Source organism: Citrus sinensis, chromosome 5 (genome assembly GCF_022201045.2).
Source record: "Citrus sinensis cultivar Valencia sweet orange chromosome 5, DVS_A1.0, whole genome shotgun sequence".
Taxonomy (NCBI): domain Eukaryota; kingdom Viridiplantae; phylum Streptophyta; class Magnoliopsida; order Sapindales; family Rutaceae; genus Citrus; species Citrus sinensis.
Genome location: NC_068560.1, coordinates 112,165 through 137,041, shown reverse-complemented (window position 1 = coordinate 137,041; position 24,877 = coordinate 112,165). Strand labels below are relative to the sequence as shown.

Genomic DNA, 24,877 nt, shown 5'->3' with positions numbered 1-24,877 from the left:
ATTGATAATTATTTCAAAGTATTCGACTTAAAACAATTTAATAAAGATCTTCATTTTTAAGACAATTTATAAAACAAGTTTTCAATAAATAAAGTTTTGTTATAAATAATTTTAAAGAATTTTTTACTTAACAAAATATTAAAAAAGACTAAACAAATCAGTTTCATATACTTTTCTTTCAACATAATACATATCTTGAATCAAAAGTAATTTAATAGTAAAATACATGTACCATGCATGAATCTACTTATCTCGATCCTTAGCAATAAAAGAACGGTAACCTCAATCACAACATCACTCTCTTCCTAAAATATCCAAACACATTTTTATCAATATTTTTGCTCATTCTGACCTTGATATAAATCCAACATAATCAAGCCTAGTCATAAATACTAAACCATCAAAGGCAGTCGAAACCTGACCATCCTATGCAAGCTGATTTTTACTAAGATAATTATATGTCTGAAAATTATAAAAATCACAAAAGAAATCATAAACATGTGTAGCATTTCATATAAAAACTCAAAAAAAATGAATGAAGGTCATAAACATATTGCAAAAAGAATTTTACTTGTAAATGTCCATGCTGTCCATCAATGATGAAAATAAAGATAAATGAATTAGAAAATTGTTAAATTATTTAGTAAAACTCATAAAAATTAGACCACTTGATTTTACAACAGTAGAAACATTAAGCAATAATATGTCAAATTTCTAGAATTTTTGAAGATATAAAACTATTTTAAACAAATTTATATTAAGAGACCACCAAACCTGTCCAAAAACTTTTAGGTTTGTACTCTGCATTTCAAAAATTCATAACTTAGTGCTAGTTCAATGCAAATTAGTCAAACAAACTTTAAATCATAGATGATTCATAATTTTATAGAAATATAAGTTTTATAAGCCATTCTAAAGCCTTTTAATAGCCTAAACTAATTTTATCATTAGCAATCACAATTCTGGAAAGCAGCTTCCAGAATTGTAGTAGCCCAACATTATACTTTTTAATAATTTTTATACTTAACGAAAAATTATGATATTAATTTTTATACTTTATTGTCATTTGAATTATATTTTGGTACCATTAGAATCTTTATTGTCGGTCCTATGCAATAGTGCAACTATTATTGGTAAAAGAACTCTCATTTACCGCAGATCTACAGCCAAATTTCGGTTTTCAAAATTTTTATTGTAAATTTATGGCAAATGAAAGTTTTTTTTTTAACCGATAATAATGGAACCATGACATAGCCCCAAAAATAAGAATTCTAATGGTACCAAATTTTAATGCAAAACACGATGTTATATAGCAGCCACCGATAGCTATCAAATTGTTACTTATGGCAGTGTATCTAAGCTCTTAATTTTATTTAATATTATATATTTTTATTTAGTTTGTATTATTTTAATTAAGAAATTCACAAAAATTAATGTGAACATTGTTATATTTAATATTATACAATTTTCCATTTACAATAAAGAAATATAATATTAAAATAAATATAGAAAAATAATTTATTTTCAAATATTATATAAAATAATTTTAGTATTATTAAATACTTGACATATATTTCATTAATTTTAAAATCTACATAACCCAAAGATTTATTTAAAATTTTATAATAAATGCAAATATATTATTAAGATAAATATAAACGTTTACCTCCGAAGATTAAAATGCCACCAACCATGCAAGCCTAAGAAAAGAATTCCCTTGTACCACCATGAAGTTACATATATTAATTGAAGGGGCTTACATGCATGGACGATATTCAACAAAGCCCCCAAAATTATAAGGCGTACGGTAGATGAGATAACATGCCATATAATATTATTTCTTGAACCAACCAAACCTGAAGTTCCCATAGCCCTAGACACACCTGTCCAATCTCAATTCCAAACACACTTATATTGTGTTTATTTTTCGAATTAGGGAATCAAAATTCGAAATTGGAACCATTGACAATATTTACTTCGCAAAATAGAGTCGGGAATCGAATCAGAATCATGGGGCCCACCACAATTTGAGAATGAGAAATGGGAGACTCATTTCTAAAGGGGAGGTGCCGAGGTCTTAGGTTTCTATCCTAAAACAAACAATCTAGGATAAATCAACTAGGTGGCAAGAATTCAAAGCCCAAAAGGTGCCGAGATCTTAGGCTCTTATCTTAGGACAAAGCTCCTAAGTTTGAAGGCTCCTATGATCCCTAGGTCTTAGTAAAAATAACCTTAAGGATAAAACGTTTCTTCCTTTAATCCGTAGACAAGTTTTCATATCCATGTGTCAATCAAAATGAGCACTAAAAGACAAATGTTGCCAAACGTCATAAGAACAATAACATTTGTTATCAAAGTAACTAGGACTCAAGTCAAATCAATTTCGCCTATAAATATGTTCCTCATTCTCACTAAAAGGTAAGAAAAAATGGATTTTAATTCTCTTGAATTATAAAAAATTATAAAAAATTGTATTTCCAATTTTTTTTATGTACTCTCTTATCTTAAAATTGAAGAAATGATTGGTGTTTGTTGAAAGTACGAAGAGTGTCTTTCTATATTTTATTTTATTTTTATCTTCAACCACAAATATCCATAACGAAAATGAAATTTGATTTTTTTTTAATTTCCATATATATAGTGGCTAAATATTAGGAATTGGGGAAATATTAGAAGAAATGCTTGGTGTTTGTTGAAAGCATTTCTTTCTACACACACACACACATATATATATGATCTTCAGCCACAAACATCCATAAGAAAAATGAAATTTAAATTTTTGTTAATTATATAATATTGTAACTTACAACAATTCAAAAGTTGTATAAATTAAGTACAGAGAAGCTTTATTGTTAAATACTCTTAAGTTATTGAATAAAACTTAAGATATTGAATTGTTGGTATGAAAGAATGAAACAGACCTCTTTCTTTGGTTTTCAAATAAAAAAGAAAATCACAAGAGCCCAAGAATTTAATCAATATCTTTTTCAGTAAGGAAATTGACATTCATGGACAGCTTTTTATCACTTGTCCAATTTCTAGAATGCATTATGCATCCCGTGGACTACTTGGCCAACTGCTATACCACATGCATTTCTTGAAATTGTGGATTCATTTCATTTACGGAGGAGTCATACCTGCGTCGCCCTCGTCGAAATCAACTCACAATTGCCAGAACAAATGCGTTGCAATATTAAATTATAACTGTTTCCATTTATGTTAAAGAAAAATCTTATTTGTAAAAATTGTGATAAAATAAATTTTTTTTTTTTACAAATAATATACACAAACGATGTGCATATTATCGTTGAAAAGATTAATAACACGATTATAAATTATTTTTGTATAAACTGATATATTAGTTATATCATAATTAATTGAATGAAAATATAAATAACAATAAATAAAATGGGTCGTACGAAATTTTCATTCATATAATTGTATCATTGTTTCATCAAATTATGTTCAATGGTCACACCCCATGTTTGAATCTTAAGAGAGACAGGGAATAAAAATCAATTTAAGAATTGTTCATCTTTATCATTTAATGGTTTATTTAAAAAATCTATTTTTCAATATGTTTAAGAAAAAGGTGGGATTATTTACACTTTAAAAATTACTCTGAACTCTATATTACTCCATACACTTATATACTAAGTTTGAAAAATTAATTTTTATTATCATTTTAATTAATTTACTCAAAAAACCAATAAAAATATTTAGCATGCTCAAAGAAATTTTTTTTAATAAATATAGCATAACTTGCAACAATGGAATTTAGTCAAGTTTTAAACATATTTTTTAAAATAATTTTATTTATTAGTTTTCATTAATTAAAGAATGTATTCCATAGTAATTTTTGCACCTATAAATTCTTTAAGATCAAGAAGTATGGACTTTCACTATCCCAATAATAATTAAAAATCAAATTGCAATCTGACACAAAAAAAGAACAAGAAGAAGAAGAAGAAGATGTTGACTGGGTTACTAGGTTTAGAGTGCTTTTATTTATTTATTTTAAATCAAAGATAAAAAAAAATATGAGCACCTTTGCGATAATTTCAGTTTATTTTACTTCTTGAAAAATGTAACTCTTACAAATATTTTGTCTTCAAAATTATTTAAAATATTGATTTGCCGCATGTTCAATGAATTATTTTTTAAGATGTTAGATATAAAAGGTTATATGTTAAACAATGAGTGTATTATATGAGTGTTTAAAGTAATTAAATTGTACTGGCTCATAAATAAATTATCCTTAATAGTAATTTATACGATGAGTAATTTTGTAGTAAATTATTTTATTAAAATAAGAGTGTTCAAAATAAATTTTAAAGTGCAAATAGCTTCACCCTAAATTTTAAAGTGCAAATACCTTCACCCTTAAGAAAAACAACAAGAAGTGATAATATACGTAACACAACACTTGACAATCCTGAAAACTGCCCATCAATTTGTGGACAATATTGCTTGTAACTCTTTCATAAAATTAAATTCAATAATAAGGGTGTAGCTATATAAAGACTTAAATTAATGCCCAGAAATTTACAAAAATACTAGAATCACATAATTATGATACATAATTTAGATCCCAATTCACGTGTCATTAATTATTAATTAATATACATATGTTGACTTTGTTTTTCGTCATTAGTATGATAATACCACCACCTACCAAATGATGACATGTTATTATACCTTATCATTTGGATTACAAATTATAAATTTTAACTATGTATGTACAACATCACTCAAAAATTTGTTTCATATATATAGTGGCAAATCAAGAAAAATAATTCACTAGGGTTAAAATGGATAATAGCAAAATTTGAAAACAAAAACTTTGAATATATAAAATATTTTCTAATACATTTATAATTGTTCTCGATGAATTTTTATATATTGAAAATGTTATGAAATAGACTCATTATTAATGTTATTAAATGTATTATTTTCTACATAAACAATTAAATTGTTATTCATCCCATCCAATTCTAAAGATGATTGTTCACAAATTTCGTTATTGAAAACTTTTGCTCTACTATTACTATGGAAACTAGTAGAATTAATCCTATTTTTGGGATCAGAAAAATATTTTGGGTGGTGGCTATCATTATTTTTAATTAGTATAGGCTTTTATAATTCTTAAAATTAAATTTAAATTTTATGGGTTTACAAATTTATAGGGGCTATTTTAATTGATTTAATGGGGGGCTAATTAGAAATCTAAAATATTTTTTTCCTTTTATTCTCATATTTTTTTAGCCCCTACTGGTCACATGTTGAATTTGCTCATATATATATATATATATATTCTCTAGAGAGGGCATCCAGTGAAGATATACATTGAAATATGAAAAAAATTAAGCTTTCAAAGCACAAATTTTAATACATTGGAAACTGTATTTTTTTGTTTATTAGTGACATTTACACTTTAACAAAGTTTAAGATGCCTCACTAGAGATTGTTTATATATTTAATAAAGTGAGAATCCTATTAATAGACAAAAACTACAAATTTTAATAAACTATAAAAAAAGATTTCAGTGTATTTTTTATTTTTTAATACATCTTCACTAGAGAACACACACACACACATGTATATGATTTGTTCCATGTAACTTAGGAAGCAGGAAGCTTATGTAAACATACAAATTTTTATGTTTGGGTACCGTGATGATACTTTTTAAAAGTTTTCGCCAGTGCTCAAGAAGCAGCCACGTAATTAATCATACACCTGTATTCTCTGATGATTTTTTTTTTTTTTTAAAGAGGGAAAAGACCTTTTAGCTAATTTATTTATTTATATACGCCAATGTAGAATTAGATGGCAATTTAATAGGACCGAAAACTACTTTGCAAGCAAGTGTGTACACAGAAATTGAGTGGACACTTCTTTCTCCTTTGTTTAAATCACATTCCTTATCAAAAAAAAAAAAAAAAAAACATTCACAGGGACCACCACCACTGAATTTTCATACGTTGTCTTTTTCTTTCCAGACCTCAATCATATCATGCTTTAGTTGTAAAAATTGGGGTCGTTCATTTTTTTCCTGATAAAGCAATCGCTTCCCTTGTAACTTGAAGTGTTTCCGTGTAGTGGGTGATAATTAATTGGCTTTTAGAAATATGAGATGGGCAACCTCCAAGGACAGTTGCCTGGCGATGATTCATCAGTTTGATTTTAGCACCCAAAAAAAAAAAATAATAATAATTTCGGTAGTTTCAGTAAACGGAACATTAGTTTGAATATCAATGTTGTTTCCTATTTATTTAACGCAACAGTAAATCTTCAATTAGCCACATAAAAAGGCCGCAAAGAGCCTCGGTCTTGTGAGGCATATAATTACTTCAACAAAATTAAGGATATAGTTCGAAATCTCCTTACTAGGGACTAAATTTTTGAACTAATCTTCCGATCTAGTGGGAAATTGGGAATCAATTCTTGTGAAGATATTTTCTTAATGGAATTGTGTCGTCTGAGTGGCTCTCATGCGTTTAAATAAATTTTTATGTTCTGGTCCCGTGTTGATTGAAATTTTTTGCCGATGCTCAGGAGTTTGGAAGCAGGCATGAGGCATGCATATAATTAGCTGACAAATGGGATCGAAAACGATATACTATTACTACATAGGACCAGACAGCAGTCGAATTCGAAAACTACGTAGCAACTGCTTGTGGCTGAAAAAATGGGTGGACGTCCTTTTTCCTTTGGCAAATCACATTCGTTAGTGCCACCACGTAACTTTCCAATGCGTTTTCTGCAGGGAACCCATCGCTGTCTCGGCTGTGCTACCGTAGGCTCTGGAAAATCTTGGAATAAGAGAGCACTCATCGTAGAGATTTCTCTCTTGGGACATCAATCATGCTTAGTTTCATCATTATTATCATCATAATTATAATAAATTGACGCACTCATTTAACCTAGGTTCTATTCTAAGAAGGGTATTCGTTGTCGCTGAAACAAGAATTTGACTTCATTAATTATGTTTAGATGCATGTTGCTTTAAGGCACAACTTAACTTTCTAATTAAAATATAATATAATATTTTACCGAGATTAAATTTGATTTATTCTCATTACCAAATTGAAAAAAAAATCTACCTATATTTTACAATTTTTTTTTTTTTTAAAAAGAAGAAAACTATTGAAACATCAAATTAATGCTCCCAACAAGCCTATCACTTCACTGTACACCCCAGTGAGAGCATTTGCTAGTAATATACCTAAAGTTCAAGTATTTTTTGTGTGTATTGTAAAAATCAATTTTATTTTTATACTCCCAACATGTATTGACTACAAAACTCCACAAACACATATTAGTTCTGGTGGGAATCAATTTCTCATCAGATTTTAAGCAACTAGTGGTATGATTTTTTTCCGAATTTTGATGTGCGCAGTGAGAAATCCATAATAATATACCTGGCTAACATAGTACGGGGTTCCACATATTTTGGACTTTTCTTATCTTCATTCGCATTTATATATCTGGCAGGCCTCAGAGGTTCAGTCATCAGTATTCACATACTGAAAAACAGCACCAAAAAGAAAAAAAAAATTTTTGTTGCCATGGACGAACACTCTGTTCATAAACCCCTTCTTAATGGAAGTGTTGACGCTGTTCACTACAAGCAGACACCTCTGTATGTGTCAGCGTTGAAATGGGTTCTCAAGATTTTAATGTGGGTGATTTTTGTTGCATGGGTTGCTCTCATTTTTCTATACCCATCGGAATTTGGCAGTGAACTGACTCAGAAATTCACTCGAGCTACCTCTGGAACTATCTTTGGGATTACAGGTTGGAAAATTCAAACCACTTTTTTTCTTTTATTTATTACTTGATAATTCATCTTATATTCATTGTTTCTGTCATCATGTTTGATAGATAATACTTGCAATTGCAGGAAGTATGTTCCTCATATTCAGTGGACCAATTGCTATTATCGCATTTCTTGCCATAGCACATCTTATTATCTCCGGGGAAGAGAATTTCGAAAGGTATGACCTTTTGTACTTACTACTGCCTGCAATTCTGTGAAATGAATCTAAGCCGATAATCATACGAGTCGTCTTGTAAGTTGTAACATGCATGAAACTTGGTGATACATAGGAAGAAGGCTCCAAAACATCCGCGTTTTCGTCTGTGGACATTCCCGGTTCTTGTTGATGGACCATTTGGGGTTGTTTCTGCTGCTGAGTTTGTTGGAATTGTGCTCTTTGTTGTGTTTATTTTCTGGGCTGTCTATACTTATACCATGAGGAATATCAGTCTCCTATCTGAATTTCGGATTCCAACTAAAGAGCAGAGGTAAGATATTTTTATGTTCCTGCTTTCTATAGCCTGTCGTTTATTTTATTATAAATTAGTTTCCCACTCTACTTCACTATAACTTAGTTTGTTGAAGTCAGCAATTTTCTTCTTTACACTTATCCTCTCCTCTGATATAATATGTTTCTAGTTTAATTTAGAATAGTTCCAGACCAATCCTCTTGTACTAGTAGTTCTTGAGATTCCCTAATTTATTTTTTAATTGAACTGCTTTGACTGGTTAGAGCATGCTATCCTTTCTTCTGAACACTTTTGGAATGACTGGGGGTCTGTGTAAATTAAATTAATATAAAATTATTTCTGGGACCAGCAGATTTTGTTTGGATTTCCGAATTTCCGTTTATCGTTCCAAATATGATCTGACTAGAATTTAAAACCTTCAAGATTCACTAATTTCATGATTGGACTGCTGTACAAGTTCATAACTTCATGTGCTGGATTTTATTTATTTAAATGCCAAGAATTTGATGCACTTTATCTGTTAGGTCTCATGTTTTCCTCCGTTAGAAACTTGTAACCTGATTTAGTTTGCTAGAAAATTTTAAAAAAATCATAACATTTTTGTTTTATTCTTCACATTTTCTTCTCCTCCTAATTTTTTTAATCCATTTATAAGCCTTCAGCATGCCTGATTGATAAAATTTTGTAGGCTTCTGTCATATATAATAAGATATAGATGAAAAACTCATATCCTTCACAGTGTTGGTGCCGGTAATTTGCAAGTTTTCTAGGTTTTATATGCAGAGGGCTATCATCAGGCTAACTTTCCGGCTTTCAATGAATTTGATTTCAGCATTTGGATGTTGGAACTGACGGGACTTCGCTTAGGTATGATTGGATTACTTTGCATGGCATTTTTATTTCTCCCAGTGGCAAGAGGTTCTGCTCTTCTCCGGCTTATAGATATCCCATTTGAGCATGCTACAAGATACCATGTATGGCTGGGACATCTTACAATGGTGCTCTTTACGCTTCACGGGCTGTTTTATATGATTGCTTGGGACATTCAAGGTCGCCTAGTGCAAGAAGTGAGTCCTCAAACTCTGGGCATTTTCTTGTATCTGTTGATATACATAATTGGATGGGTGTGGGTGTGTGAAAGTGCAAGTCCTTCATGAAACATGTATTTGTATTTCTGCTGGAAGAAGCATCAATCTACTCACATTAAAGAAGGATACTCTGATTCTCTTGACTGGCTTAAGTATCTGCTTCAGAAGCCTGATATAGATGCTCTGGCTTGTGTATTGTTTGTGAACTTCTAAAAGTTGTACTTTTATGACATCTTACAGTTATTTCTCTTCATGCGCGAAAATTTAGTAATGGCATGACATGAAATAGCAGACTAAGAAATGTTTAATCAAAATATTGAAAATACCGTCAATGTCTTTTATTTTCTGTATATACTCTCCTCTCTCTTCCTTAATTATTTAAGAAGTGGGAGTGAATCAGTTAAAGATAATAAATTAATCTTTTATTTCATGTTTTGATTGTTAACTGTAGCTGCTGGCATGGAGAAATATCGGTATTGCCAATTTTCCTGGAGTTATCAGCCTTTTAGCTGGTCTAATGATGTGGGCGACATCATTTCATCCAGTGAGAAAGCATTTTTTTCAGTTATTCTTCTACACTCATCAATTATACGTAGTCTTTGTTGTCTTCTTGGCGCTGCATGTTGGTGACTTTGTATTCAGTATAGCTGCTGGAGGAATATTTCTTTTCATACTTGATCGATTTCTGCGGTTCTGCCAATCAAGAAGGACAGTGGATGTACTTTCAGCCTCGTGCCTTCCATGTGGAACTGTGGAATTGGTCCTATCAAAACCTGCAAGTAATTATAAGATTTTGCAATTTAATTTTTTTCTTGAAATTTGTAATTACTACATAATTGACTTTGTTCAACTTTGTTAATTTAGATCTACGATACAATGCCCTGAGTTTCTTTTTCCTTCAAGTTCGAGAATTATCTTGGCTGCAGTGGCATCCTTTCAGTGTATCATCTAGTCCGCTAGAGGGAAAATATCATTCATCTGTTCTCATAAAGGTTCTTGGAGAATGGACAGAAAATTTAAGGGATTATATATTGAGCAAATCAGAGTCAGATTCACAAGTAGGGCCCCCTCCACCAGTTCCTCCTCCAGAAGGACACCCTCCACCAGTGCATCCTCCACAAGGACCTGTTAGAAATTTGATGTATGTACTCACTCCTTGGTTTGCGTGCTTGTAGATGGCAACCGATGATCCCCATTTTTACGTACTGCATTGGCCATTATCTTACTTCTGTTTCAAAATATTTTGCTAAATATAACATGGATTGGGAGTCGCTCTTTATTTTCCTAATTAATGATGTTTGCATTGAGCATACAAACAAAAGATTCTTGCCATATTGACTTTAAGATTCTTGCCATATTGACTTTAATTTTATCTAATTTCTGATTAACTGTCCTTTATTTCTGTTAGGTATGAGAACCTAATTTTAGTTGCAGGAGGCATATCAGAGGCAAATCCACATGTTGGGCCCCCTCTACCAGTTCCTCCTCCACAAGGGGCCCCTCCACCAGGTCCCCCTCTACAAGAGGAAGGACCCCCTCCACAAGGGCCGCATCCACCAGTTCCCCCTCCACAAGGGCCGCCTCCACCACTTCCCCCTCCAAAAGGAAACTTGATGTATGTATTCACTCTTTGGTTTGCATGCTTGCAGATGCCAACTGATGATCCCTATTTTTATGTATTGCATTGGCAATTCAAAATATTTTGCTAAATATATTGTGGATTGTGAGTTGCTCTATATTTTCCTAATTCATGATGTAGGTTTTGAACATAAGAAATTTTTTTTTTAAAAAAGAGATTTTTGCCTGATTGACCTTTTGTTTTATCAAATTTCTGATTAAGTGTGCTTTTTGTTCATTTAGGTATGAGAACCTTATTGTAGTGGCAGGAGGCATATCGGAGACAGAGCCACAAGTAGGGCCCCCTCCACCAGTTCCCCCTCCACAAGGGTCTCCTCCACAAAGGCCCCCTCCATCAAGGCACCCTTTACTACCTCCTACCAAGATAACAGCTTCTGTTGAGGGTCCATATGGTCATGAAGTACCATACCACTTGATGTATGTACTCACACCTTGGCTTGCATGATTGTAGATGCCAACTGGTGATCCCTTTTTTACGTACTGCATTGTGATTATTTTAATTCTAATTCAAAATGTTCAGCTAAATATAAGGTGGATTGGTAGTTGCTCTATATTTCTCTAATTCATGATGTTTGTATTGAGCAGTAAAGTTAAAAAGAAAAGATTCGTGCCAGAATTACTTTTAAGTTTCATCAAATTTCTGATTAACTAACTTTGTCCTTTTGTTCTTTTAGGTATGAGAACCTAATTTTAGTGGCTGGAGGCATTGGAATTTCGCCGTTCCTGGCTATCTTAAGTGATATTCTCCACCGTATCAACGAAGGGAAGTCTTGTCTACCAAGAAATGTTTTGATTGTTTGGGCTGTCAAAAAATCTAACGAGCTCTCTCTTCTTTCAAATTTCTACAAGGAGTCAATTTGTCCATTTTTCTCTGACAAACTAAATCTTGAGACTTTCATTTATGTCACACGAGAAACAGAACCTCCATTGGTAAGTTTATTATCTACTCTAAGTACATTGTATTTACCACTGCCTACTTGATTTTTGTTTTAACTGTTTTAATAAAATTTCTTTGATCAGTTTGTTCCATTTCATTTTTTACTGCAGGAAGAGGGTGAGCTTCACAAGACTATGAGTTCTTCTATCTACCCTGTCCCCAGTGGTTGTGCCATGTCGGTTTTGGTTGGTACAGGAAATAACGTATGGTCTGGACTGTATGTTATCTCTTCTACAGTAGGCTTTATAATTTTGGTGGCTTTGTTGAATATTTTATATGTAAACCCCTTCAACATACATTCATGGTGGTACAAAGGGCTTCTTTTCTTAGCTTGCATGGTTGGCGGTGTTTTAATCTTTGGAGGTACTGTGATTGGGTTTTGGCATCTTTGGGAAAGAAAAAGTTCTGCAAGAGAGAATTATAAGGATGATAGTATAGAGGTTGATAATGCTCAGAATGTTGGAACTATGGCACACAATGATATAAGGAAGAAGGATACCAAAAGTTCAACTAATATTCTGTATGGTTCAAGACCAGACTTCAAAGGTATGCCTCTACCTTATCTTTTTGCAGTACAACGCCTGATAAATCTATCATCTACTTAACCATTGCTGGTGGTACTAATGTTTAATTATTTTAGATGTAGATAAGTTTTGTTTTCTACAGAGTCCTGCTAGCTGGTGTTCTATTGCCTGGATTCTGCTTCTGTAGTAGACACACAAGTTTGAGATCTAAAATATTTAGTGAATTTTTGCCAGCATTTCTTGACGCTGTGTTCATCTTCTTGACTGCAGAGATTTTTGGATCCACGTCAAAGAAATGGGGCCATGTTGACGTGGGTGTCATCGTTTGTGGTCCTCCATCTCTTCAGTCAAGTGTTGCTAAAGAAATCAGGTCACACAGCTTAATGAGAGAATGTCACGATCCAATCTTCCATTTCCACAGCCATAGTTTTGATCTGTAGCCACTGCAGTCAACATCTTCTCCCTTAACCGCAATATTTTAATACCGGCGTGATATGATCCTGTCAGGGGTGGACTACTCTAGCTGCATATATGAATGTGCATATATGACAGGGATCCGTAATTCGAAGTTGTATCTATATGTTGACATGTTTCACTTCCTATGTATAATATGTAGATAAATCTTATCTAAAGTGCTGACACAGATATCTACTTCAGTTGGTAGTTGGTATATGAAATGAGATATGGCCTGGCTTTATTATAATTTTGGGTTTTAAAGGCATTGTTTGCATAAACACTGATATGAATCATGTTGGTAGTCCAAGCGCGCTTTTGTTTTTGGCATGCCTGATTGTAAGTGCATTGGTCTTTCTTGGTTTTCATCATGCGGTTTGTGCAATGGAATCTTTGGAACAGAAAGGCAGGGAATATGTAAGGTTCATATGGTGCTGAAAAAGGATTTATGCCTGGAATTTTTTACTATGGATGCGGACCAGTGCTTTTTCTCCTCCTTGTTTGAGAATGTATACTGAAGAACTACAGTGATTTATGTCGTTGAATTATCGATTATACATCTTGACTTGAGAATGAGCTATAAGCAACTGATGCCTGGTCCTAGTACTTTTAACTGGTAATAATCAAAGATACCACAAGTGATAAGTCAGGTTATCTAGTCAAATTAGATGGCTTCGTTTTTATATTTCTGCAGAAAATTTTGGCTCAATATAGACAAATGGTGGCGGGCTCAGTGGCAGGTGTAGCTAAAGAACGCAGGTAACAGTATTTAAGGAGAATAGGAAGCAAGCAGTAGCCACCCTATCTCCATTATCAGTTCAGCAGCCATATGTAGTTTTGACTTTTGATTTGCGGTAATATCCACCAAAATGTCCTCCCTCTGAGCTAAGTAGGTTCTTAGCTTTGCGGTTGCATATGCAAAGCTCAATGTCATTATATTTGTTTGTTGGTGAGTAGAGTGTAAATCAAATCCAAAATGACAATATAGCTGACAAAATGACAATTTTCTTTGTAAGCAGAAAACTACAAAACAAAAGACATTCTGTATACAGTAGATGAGACTAGCGCCGAAGTGACTCATCTCATACTCATATGAGTACAGAAAGAGGCTGGCCAGGCCCATGAACAGTGGGGTAACAGGTTCAATGGACTTTAAGACATGGTTGTTTTGTGGAGTGTAGAACAATTGTTGACAAAATAATGTATATATGATGTTGTGCATTGTGATGGAGAAGGGTATAAAAGCACGAGCACCAGATGGCAAAATCACGCATAAACCCACAAGTCTGTCTAAACCTACCCGATGCGAATAATTTTATAGATTATGGATGGGTTTGATATTTTAAACTTAAATTCATTGCGGATTGTGAGTTGATTTAGTATTAAGAAAAAATTCATCAAATACTCGTGTGAGTATCCGCCAACCCACATATTTATTTTAACCATTTATGTTTTTAATTTAATCATAGAAATTACATTAAAAAAAATTTAATCATAAGTACATATAAGTTAAAGTTCCTAATTCCTAAACCAAACTTGCCTCATTGCAGTATACACAGAGAGAGAGTCAAAATAAGCTCTCAAGTTTAACATTACAGTTATTTCATTTTAATTTGATTGATTTTGTTTGTTTACTTTAATGACTTGAACCTAATAATTGCTTTATTAAATTTAGGTTTTTATTTGTTTAATTTATTGTTAATGGTAGCTTTAAAAAATTTACTTGTTAATATTATTGACAATACTTATATATTGATTAAAAGATGAAGTAAGACATTGATATTAATGATGATAAATTGCCTGTAATAGAAATATATTGTGTTAGATTGATATATTTTGTGTATATATTTTAATGGTGAAATTTTAATTTCTTTTATACCTTGATAAAATTTAGATTTGAGTATTATATGAAGATTTTTTAAGTTATTGTTATAAATTTATAGTTTAAACTATATAATTTAAGTTTTTATATATTATTAAAAGTGTTTGTTTTAATGTTTATGATTTTAAATGAGAAAATTTATAGAAAAAATTATTACGAGTCAGTGGGTGAATTTAATAATTGTTAAAACTAGCAACAGATAATTTTTTTTTTAAAAAATAAAAAGTAACTGCAAATCGTGGATGAATTTAATAATTTAAATTTTTTATTAAATAATAATAAATCCGCAACAAATTAGACCTATTATCAGTACCCATTACCATCCATTCAGCATTGAGTATAGCAGCATAAAGCCAAAGCCTAAATACTCATTGTATGTAACACTCATACTGCCAGTGCCATTAAAGTTCGGACACACAAAATAGAATAGAATATAGAATACGGAGAAGCTAAGGAAAGGCAATAACTATTATTAGTGATGGACAGATATCTTGGAGTGTCGGCAAACGTTACGGTTGAATCTTGAAAAAGAAAAAAGGTGTGCGGTAAAACTGAAGGCATTGTCGGTGGCGCGGCAGTTGTCAAAGGCCCATAGGTTAAAAGGAAGGGAAAATCTATCGTGCCAACTAATGGATGGAAAATGATAATTTTATCACAAGGGAAAGGCAAGGGCAGGGCTTAGCCCTAGATTATGATCATAATTCACACCTACCGTTTGGTTGAAATGAGCTTTCAACGAAATCTGGACCGAATCAGCAATCAAGCAAAACATTTTTCTAGGAACACATTGCAAAACCAAACTAACACTACAGGTCACTCTACACAATAAATAAAATAAAATAAAATAAAAGGGAAATATCATTTGGATCCCTGAATTTTTACATTTTCTCAAATAAAGAAGTAAGTTACTCAATCTTTATTAAATAGGCCCTATCTTGTCCCATGACTTAGCCGAGTAATCTTTAAGAGGTAGGAGTTAAGAAATTGATTTGATTTTTGTCTGCTTCTATAATCTATACCTTTTGTTACTCTGTCTCACCATGTTTTTGTTTTTTATTATTTATTTATTTGAAGAAGAAAAAAAATATTTTAGTTTTTCTTTTTTTTTTTTGATGGCATGAGATTATTGCTCAAATTACAATTCAAATTACAACTCATATTATATGAGAGTATAACTGATATGTATAATCATATATATATATTGAGTCCTGTTGACATTAATGCTGATATGACACTGCTCAGATTTTTTAACCCTTTCAAATATTCGAGGGATGTCAAACTCTCATCCTAGGAGAAAGACTGTCTTCACTCAAGTTCTGAGTTCCAAGGAAGAACATTTTAAATTAAACCCCTACAATGCGTCTGCGGAGGCTCGAACCCCCTCCCTCACATTTGTGAGGGAATGGCTCTAGCCACTTGGGCTAAGCCCAAGTGGTTTAGTTTCTCTTTGAAGTTCAATTGAGTGATTTTTAAACAGTTTTATTTAATTGACTTTAAAAAAATTAATACATTTGATAACATCTTATTAAAAAGGAACAAATTATGTTACTGTGATATCAATTTTTTATTTTTAATTAATATAATTAAAAGTATATTCCCAAGAATCCCAACTCCAAGGGAGTGGGCATTTTTCTCAAGTTGGACCAGTTCAATTAGTTACGTTCAAAATTCTTTAACCCCAACTTGAAATTTACATTTGTCTATTTGATGTAAGCCCAACAGAGTCACGGATCTATGTGTTAGAAGTGAACAAATTATGTAATTAGTTGAGAAAAGTGAAAGTATTGGGACCCAGACGATAGATCTGAATAATGAGATGAAATATATAGAGTCACAAATTAGACGGACAGGCTGTCAATGTCGATTAGTGGACTGGTTAGTGTCATCAACAGTACCAAATTTAATTAAAAAAATAATTGACAAAAAGAATCCAATCCCGTCCCTACAATTACAATCCCACATGCGGATATAACACAACAAAGCATACATTATTGTTATGGAAAAATTCAGCAAGTAATTTGACAGCCAGATCAGAGCACCACCGTCACCACCAAATCACACCACACAACTCTACAAAACCAGACCGGAGCATTCACAGTACAAACTTTCCATCTTAATTCTTGAGAGAGAAAGAGATCTAACATATCTTTAGCTGAGGGGAGAGTGAGTGAGTGTGAGATTTGATTTGGTAACAAACAATGAGTATGTTTGGAAGAGATCCGTGGGGTGGCCCACTGGAGATCAACGCGGCGGACTCAGCCACTGACGACGATCGGAGCAGGAACCTTCAGGATTTCGACAGGGCAGCTCTGTCTCGGCCCTTGGATGAGACCCAGCAGAGCTGGCTTCTGGGTCCCACCGAAAAGAAGAAGAAGAAGTACGTAGATCTGGGTTGCATCATCGTCAGCCGTAAGATCTTCGTCTGGACTGTCGGCACTCTTCTCGTCTCCGCACTCTTAGCCGGCTTCATCACTCTTATTGTCAAAACGGTGCCGCGTCATCACCACTCTCATGCTCGCCCTGATAATTATACTCTCGCTTTGCACAAGGCCCTCATGTTCTTCAATGCCCAACGATGTACGTAGTTTCCTATCCTATCCTATCCTCATTTCCTTAAGCTTTAACGTTGTAATGAATTTCGTTCTCTGGGCTGAAATGCAGCTGGCAAATTACCCAAGCATAATAACGTTTCTTGGAGGGGAAATTCTTGTCTGAAGGATGGCAAATCGGCTTCCTCTAGTATTTCCAAGGATCTGGTTGGGGGTTTTTACGATGCTGGGGATGCCATTAAGTTTAATTTTCCTCAATCTTTTACTATTACCATGCTCAGCTGGAGTGTGATTGAGTACAGTGCTAAGTACGAAGCTGCTGGTGAGCTTAACCATGTTAAGGAAATTATCAAGTGGGGTACTGATTACTTTCTCAAGACCTTCAATCACTCTGCTGATTCCATCTCTAGGATGGTTGCTCAGGTTTTGAATCTTTTTCACGTCATTTGAATTTGATGATTGCGGTTTATGCATTTTGTTCCCAAAGATCTATGCTTTCAATGTTATTCATATGTTTGTTAATACGTCCAATATGATCTCTTTGATACCCATAAAAGAAACACAAAAACCCAGATTTCCTTGACGTCAGATTTGTGGAAGAGTGACTCGTGATTTTGTTTAGGAGTAGATCAAGTATGGAATAGCTCGTCTGATCCATTACCTTTTTTAGGTTGGTGCTGGGGATACTTCAGGTGGGAGCACCACTCCCAATGATCATTATTGCTGGATGCGCCCTGAGGACATTGATTATGATAGACCTGTTACAGAATGTAGCAGTTGTTCGGATCTCGCTGCTGAAATGGCTGCTTCTTTGGCTGCTGCCTCCATTGTTTTCAAAGACAACAAGGCCTACTCACAGAAGCTAGTCCATGGTGCCAAAACCCTCTTTCAGTTTTCAAGGCAACAGCGAGCCAGATACAGTGCTGGCAGTGCAGAAGCTGCTAAGTTCTATAATTCTACTAGTTACTGGGATGAGTTTATTTGGGGTGGAGCTTGGTTGTACTATGCAACAGGGAATTCTTCCTATCTTCAGCTTGCTACTACTCCAGGTCTTGGAAAACATGCTGGTGTTTTCTGGGGAATTCTGGACAACAGTGTTCTTAGCTGGGACAACAAGCTTGCTGGTGCTGCAGTAAGTTCATCTGTCTTCTTGCTACTTGTTATTAAATTGTTAAAGTAGCTATGTGATCTGATTATGTGGTTTCCCGTTTTGCTCACTGTGAGATTTATGGGAGCAACCTATAATTCGAAGTGGTAGGGAATACTCCTATGAATTGAGATCACTTTGATTTAATTTGAGCTTGTTTAGAAAATCCTTCTGGGATCAGGTGAAATAATGTGCTCCTAAATTATGTCTTAAAAAAAAAAAATTTCTTGTCCTCTTTTTGCCCCCTTGATTCTTGTAGGACACAAAATTCTTAATTCTACGAGTAAGTGTCCGTTAATGATGTCTTCATATACTCCTTTCTGTAGTTTCTCGTATTTAATTTAGATAATAGCTGTTGAGTTGTTTTTGAATTTATTCATTTGTTGCCTTCTTGGGAATTTAAGCATTTTAGTTTATGTATACTGACCCTGCTTGATTCACTTAACAAATTGGACTTTTGAAGTTAATTATGGATTATTTAAAGTTTTCTTGGTGCACCCTGCCTTTTGGTTGCTCATATAACCTATATTTTTGTTGTAGCTGCTTTTGAGCCGATTGAGATTGTTCTTGAGCCCCGGATATCCCTATGAAGAAATGTTGAGGACATTTCACAATCAAACCAGTATAACTATGTGCTCTTACCTTCCGACTTTTACTACTTGGAATAGAACCAGAGGTACCTATTGTTTTCTACCATGATCAATTTGCAATAATTTTTTTTTAGCGATCTCATTGGAAGTTTCTTTGGAACCTTTCACAGGAGGCTTGATCCAATTAAACCATGGAAACCCGCAGCCTCTGCAATACGTTGTCAATGCAGCCTTCTTGGCAACCTTATTTAGTGATTATCTTGATGCTGCTGATACACCTGGATGGTACTGTGGACCCAATTTCTTTTCAACTGATACCTTGCGGGAATTTGCCAAGACTCAGGTATGTGGTTGTTAGTTTTCCATAATCTTAATGGTCTAGGAGATTGGTATCATTCCGTACATTTGTTGATTATGTTCCCATATGGTTGCTCATAACTGTATTTTCTGGTTGTGTTTTGACAGATCGATTACATCCTTGGTAAAAATCCTCGGAAAATGAGTTACATTGTGGGTTTTGGTAATCATTACCCTAAACATGTCCACCATAGGGGTGCTTCTATACCGAAGAATAAGATCAGATACAATTGTAAAGGAGGATGGAAATTGAGAGACTCTTCAAAGCCAAACCCAAATACACTTGTGGGAGCCTTGGTTGCTGGTCCTGACAAGCACGATGGTTTCCGTGATGTTCGTACCAATTACAATTATACAGAACCAACTCTCGCAGGCAATGCAGGTTTAGTTGCAGCACTTGTGGCTTTGTCAGGCGAAAAGAGCAGAACCACCATTGACAAGAACACCATTTTCTCTGCGGTTCCACCAATGTTTCCAACTCCTCCACCACCTCCGGCACCCTGGAAACCATGAGACACACTATAGGAAACTCGATGTTTTTCATTTAGTATATGTTGTGTGACTAATGGTCAGATGATTTTGCTGCAGTAGTAGTTTTTGGAACATGAATCACCTTGGAGGAAAAGATTATGCAAGTATGAGCTGGAACCAGCATATCGTGGACATCAAGCATTAAAGAGTTGGTGTATCTAGGAATTTGACTTTTGTTTGTAATTTGTGATATAAATATTGTATATGTATGATACCAATCTTGTATTCTTTAAAAACATGAGAAATTTGAAATTTGAAATTGTTCGAACAATAAATTCCACATAATCTCTAACAGTCACCTTCTGGTTGGATAAATTCCCATTCTTTCTTCTTTGATATTGCTTAATTCGCTGTGTGTTTTTTTTTTTTAACAGTTACTGTTATGTTAACGTACGTGAGTGAACGAAAGTTTTTAATATTCCTTCGTTTTAAGCACTAGATCTGCATCAACTTGTTCATGAAGAGTTGCGTTGCCTGATGCAGTATATCCGCATCAACTTGTTGACGAACAGTTACGTTGACTGAGAGCAGACAGGCTGTACTTGTTGATCAAGTAATTTGTTCCAGGCACGGTCTCTGCTTAATTATATAGAACGAATGTCAAGGAGTAGAAACTCACACGAACGCACATTATTGATACACTAGGCGGAGGCAGAGCAGAGACTATTTGTCGACTGATTGAACCAGGTGAAAATGAGTGTGTACTGGGGTGATTTGCAGGATTCAAATGAAGAGAAATCTCTCCCAAATATGACGGAAACAAGAGCAGACAAAAACGCCGCTGCAAGATCCTGGTTTTGACAGTTGGACGCTCCTCGTCTCCAGATTCATGGCTGGTTTCATCACTCTTCAACACATTGATGCTTCTCCTCCTTTCAATTTGCACAAGGTGGCCCTTGGGTTTTTCAAGTCTCAACGATGTAATGTTATCCCTCAAATTCCCCCACTAATTACTTCGGTTTTTAGTTCTAAATTAACAATTTTGCTTCTGGCTGTTTGATTAACTAGAGCTGTGAAGATACCGAAGCATAATAACTTTTCACCGAATTACACGCTTGACACAAGGCCCTCATGTTCTTCAATGCCCAATGATGTAAGTAATGCCTGTGTCATCTTAGTTTTCTTATTTCTTGATGTCAAGTATTAGAATTCCTAAAAAGTGCTACTTTTACTATATTAATTATTTAGGACAGAGCTTTCTCTTTAGTTTTCTAATTAGTATTGCTTCAAAAGTCATAGTTAGCATAAGTATGGGTTTGACTTATTTCCTGGCAATTAATTTCACATTGCTATCAACCCACCTAAGAACTGCATCATTTCCTCTTTTACTTGATTTATTATTTAAAATTTAACTATGTAACCGTGAGATTGATTAATTGCAGCTGGGAAGCTACCAAAGAATAATAATGTGTTGTGGAGGGTGATTCTTGTCTGACAGATGGAAAATTTGATTCCTCTGGTATTACAAATGATCTACTCGGGGGATATTATGATGCTGGAGATGCAATTAAGTTTCATTTCCCTGCATCTTTCAACGTGACAATGTTGAGCTGGAGTGTGATAGAGTACAGGGCCAAATATGAAGCCGCTGGGGAGCTTAACCATGTTAAAGAAATTATCAAGTGGGGTACTGATTACCTTCTCAAGACCTTCAATCATTCTGCCGATTCTATTTCCAGGATCATTGCACAGGCATTAGAGCATATTTCTATGTTATTTGCTAGTGGCTAAGACATTGTATAAGGAAAGATTAATGATTTGCTTTATTTCCATGTTAATGAGTTCAATCGGTTTTGTCTTCAATTCTTATTTACTTCCTATCCCTGATCCCTTACGTGGAGACACTTTCTCAGAGAAAGTTATAATTAAGAGAATCTGATCCTACAAATTGAGGTGCGACTTATGGGCCTAAAAATAAATGAGGTTTAGGAATTGGTCTTTGAGGTTTCCTTTAGATGAGGGTTAACTTTCGCTTATGATTATCATAAGCAAGTAAATTAGATATGACTAAAAATAGGTGAGAATCAGTTCTTACATAAACCCTTGGAAAGCCACCATCATTAAAGAGCATCCCAATGTATCTCTTCCATAGACTTGGAAGTGGGAAGTGGAGAGAAAATTCCATTGTGGGGAGATGGGGGGATAGAAAATGGCTCTGTTTATGAGCAATTTCCTCAGCTTTAGATTAAATGTGACTTGGAAAGGTCATGTAGCCTGAAAAGGTTTGTTTTTTTTATTTTTGATCTTAAGCTCGAGAGAAGATTCAACATTCAAAGAAGATATCGCAGCATGAACCTGTCCCCTTCATGGTATTTTATGTGTAGACAGACAATAAGACTTTGGGTTCGCTAACTTAGATCCTTTTCTTTGATTGTAATAAAGATTTTTGTTGTTCCCTACAAAACAAGATATAAAAGAAGTAGCTACTCTGATCAATTCATTTTCATACCTTTCGATAGGTTGGAGTAGGGGATATATCTGGTGGGAATAAAATTCCCAATGATCTCTATTGTTGGATTCGCCCTGAGGGTATTGATTATGACCGTCCGGTTCAAGAATGTACCAGTAGCTCGGATCTTGCTGCTGAAATGGCTGCTGCATCAATTGTTTTCAAAGACAACGAGGAATACTCAAAGAAACTTATCCATAGTGCCATAATGATCTTTAAGTTTTCAAGGCAATATCGAGGCAGATACAGTGCTGGTGGTGTAGAGGCTGGCTGGTTCTATAATTCCAGAAGCTACTGGGATGAGTTTACCTGGAGTGGAGCTTGGCTGTACTATGCAACTGGGAATTCTTCCTATCTTAAGCTCGTTACAACTACAGGTCTCGGAAAACAAGCCGGGATTTTCAGGGGAATTCTGGACAACAGTTTACTTAGCTGGGACAACATGCCTGCAGGTACCGCGGTGAGTTCATCCGTCTTCCTTCTACATCTTAACTTGTATAAGACCAATGTGATCAAATTTTGTGCTCTAGTGTGCTGCCCGCCATGGCATTCACGTTGCAAACCTGTAATTTTAACCTGTAATTCTCACTTATATGTATCCGCATGTTAAACTGGTTTAAAACATTTTTTGGGGTCAAGTGCAATGGCGTGCTTCAAAATAATATGTTTTAGCCAAAAATATACACACATATATATATAAATATATTTTTTTGTCCTGTTTTTAGAAAATTTTTGGACGCAGAACTTCAAGTCGGAGTAAGTCCTAATCGATGGCATTCATGGCATATTCATTTACTTTTGCTTTTAGTATTTTCACCTGCATAAATTTATCCAAAAGCTGCGAATTGCTTTGAATTTTATTGATTCATTACCTTTTCGGAAATGTAAGACTGTTAATTATAATTTGAAAAATTTCTTGATTACCTTGGCTGTTTACTGCTGATATAACCTATTTGATTCTAGCTTCTTTTGAGCCGGTTAAGATTGCTCTTAAACCTGGGGTATCCATACGATGAGATGTTGAGGGCATTTCACAATCAAACTGCCATAACTATGTGCTCGTACCTTCCAAATTTTTCAAGCTGGAACGCAACCAAAGCTAAACTGTCATTTGCTTTTTACAGTCAGTAAATTGTTAATATAACCTTTTATTGATTCATTACCTTATCTAAAAGCTGTCCTGTTTTTAGAAAATAAATTTTTGGACGCAGAACTTCGAGTCTGAGTAAATCCCTATCGATGGCATATTCATTTACTTTGCTTTTAGTACTTTCACCTACATGAATTTATCTAAAAGCTTTGAATTGCTTTGAATTTTATTGATTCATTACATTTTTCGGTAATGTAAGACTGTTAATTATAATTTAAAAATTTCTTGATTACCGTGGCTGTTTACTGCTGATATAACCTATTTGATTCTAACCTTTTTTGAGCCGGTTAACATTACTCTTAAATCTGGAGTATCATATGAAGAAATGTTGAGGGCATTTCGCAATCAAACTGCCGTAACTATTTACTCGTACCCTCCAAATTTTTCAAGCTGGAATAGAACCAAAGGTAAACTGTCATGTTCTTTTTACAGTCAGTAAATTGTTATTTTTCAGGAATTCACGGTTACTGTTTCTGAAATTTTTCATAGGAGGCTTGATCCAATTAAACCATGGGAGGCCTCAGCCTCTCCAATATGTCACCAACGCGGCATTCTTGGCGTCCTTATTCAGTAATTGCCTTGAGGCTGCTGGTTTACTTGGATGGTTCTGTGGACCCAATTTGATAACAACTGATGTGATGCGAAGGTTTGCCAAGACCCAGGTATGCACAGACTTTATCCTGAACTGCAAGGTCTAGGCTACGGGATTTGGTTTTGCTCATTTTTGTTTATTTATTATTATTATTTGTTTAATATACTACGGCTGATAAGTTTATTTTTCTCCTCATATTTTGCAGATCGATTACATCCTGGGCAACAATCCTCAGAAAATGAGTTACCTTGTGGGTTTTGGTAGTCCATACCCGCAATATGTCCACCACAGAGGCGCTTCTATCCCTAAGAATAAGATAAAATACAGTTGCAAAGGAGGATGGAAATGGAGACATTCTTCAAAGCCAAATCCAAATACACTCGTGGGAGCCATGGTTGCTGGTCCTCACAAACACGACGGTTTCCATGACGTCCGTAGTAATTACAATTACACGGTGCCAACTCTGCATGACAATGCAGGTTTAGTTGCAGCCCTTGTGGCTTTGTCAGGCAAAAAGAGCACTGGTGGTATCGACAAGAGCACCATTTTCACTGAGGTTCCCCTGATGTTTCCTGCGCCATAACCATCACCATCTCCGGCACCTTAGAACCACACAGTAGGGGACACTTGCTTGCTTTTAAGAATTCGTTTACCTGGGCCAGACACATTTATTTTTATTTGTAATACAGGCAATATGTAGG

The 24,877-nt window shown here is 34.3% G+C and overlaps 2 protein-coding genes across 3 annotated transcripts; both read left to right on the top strand.

The window, feature by feature from the left end:
- Positions 1–7,261: 7,261 nt before the first annotated feature.
- Positions 7,262–13,179, top strand: LOC102627420 (ferric reduction oxidase 7, chloroplastic-like). The gene is made up of 11 exons (XM_006470714.4): positions 7,262–7,797; positions 7,904–7,997; positions 8,110–8,307; positions 9,122–9,356; positions 9,829–10,156; positions 10,242–10,518; positions 10,786–10,992; positions 11,238–11,432; positions 11,690–11,945; positions 12,063–12,498; positions 12,747–13,179. The coding sequence occupies exons 1-11, from the start codon at positions 7,569–7,571 to the stop codon at positions 12,914–12,916; spliced, it is 2,625 nt and encodes an 874-aa protein (XP_006470777.2). The 5' UTR covers positions 7,262–7,568; the 3' UTR covers positions 12,917–13,179.
- A 3,596-nt stretch (positions 13,180–16,775) lies between these two features.
- On the top strand, positions 16,776–24,774 carry LOC102627125 (endoglucanase 25). Of its 2 annotated transcripts, none has more exons than XM_052440577.1 (6): positions 16,776–17,388; positions 17,473–17,783; positions 18,031–18,492; positions 19,048–19,183; positions 24,074–24,246; positions 24,382–24,774. In XM_052440577.1, exons 1-6 carry the CDS (start codon positions 17,010–17,012, stop codon positions 24,757–24,759), a joined length of 1,839 nt encoding a protein of 612 aa, XP_052296537.1. In that variant the 5' UTR covers positions 16,776–17,009; the 3' UTR covers positions 24,760–24,774. The 2 variants fall into 2 exon arrangements, with proteins under 2 accessions (XP_052296537.1, XP_006470776.1); XM_006470713.4 differs by lacking the exons at positions 24,074–24,246; positions 24,382–24,774 and adding exons at positions 19,268–19,440; positions 19,563–20,300 and having other exon boundaries at positions 16,783–17,388.
- Positions 24,775–24,877: the final 103 nt, after the last annotated feature.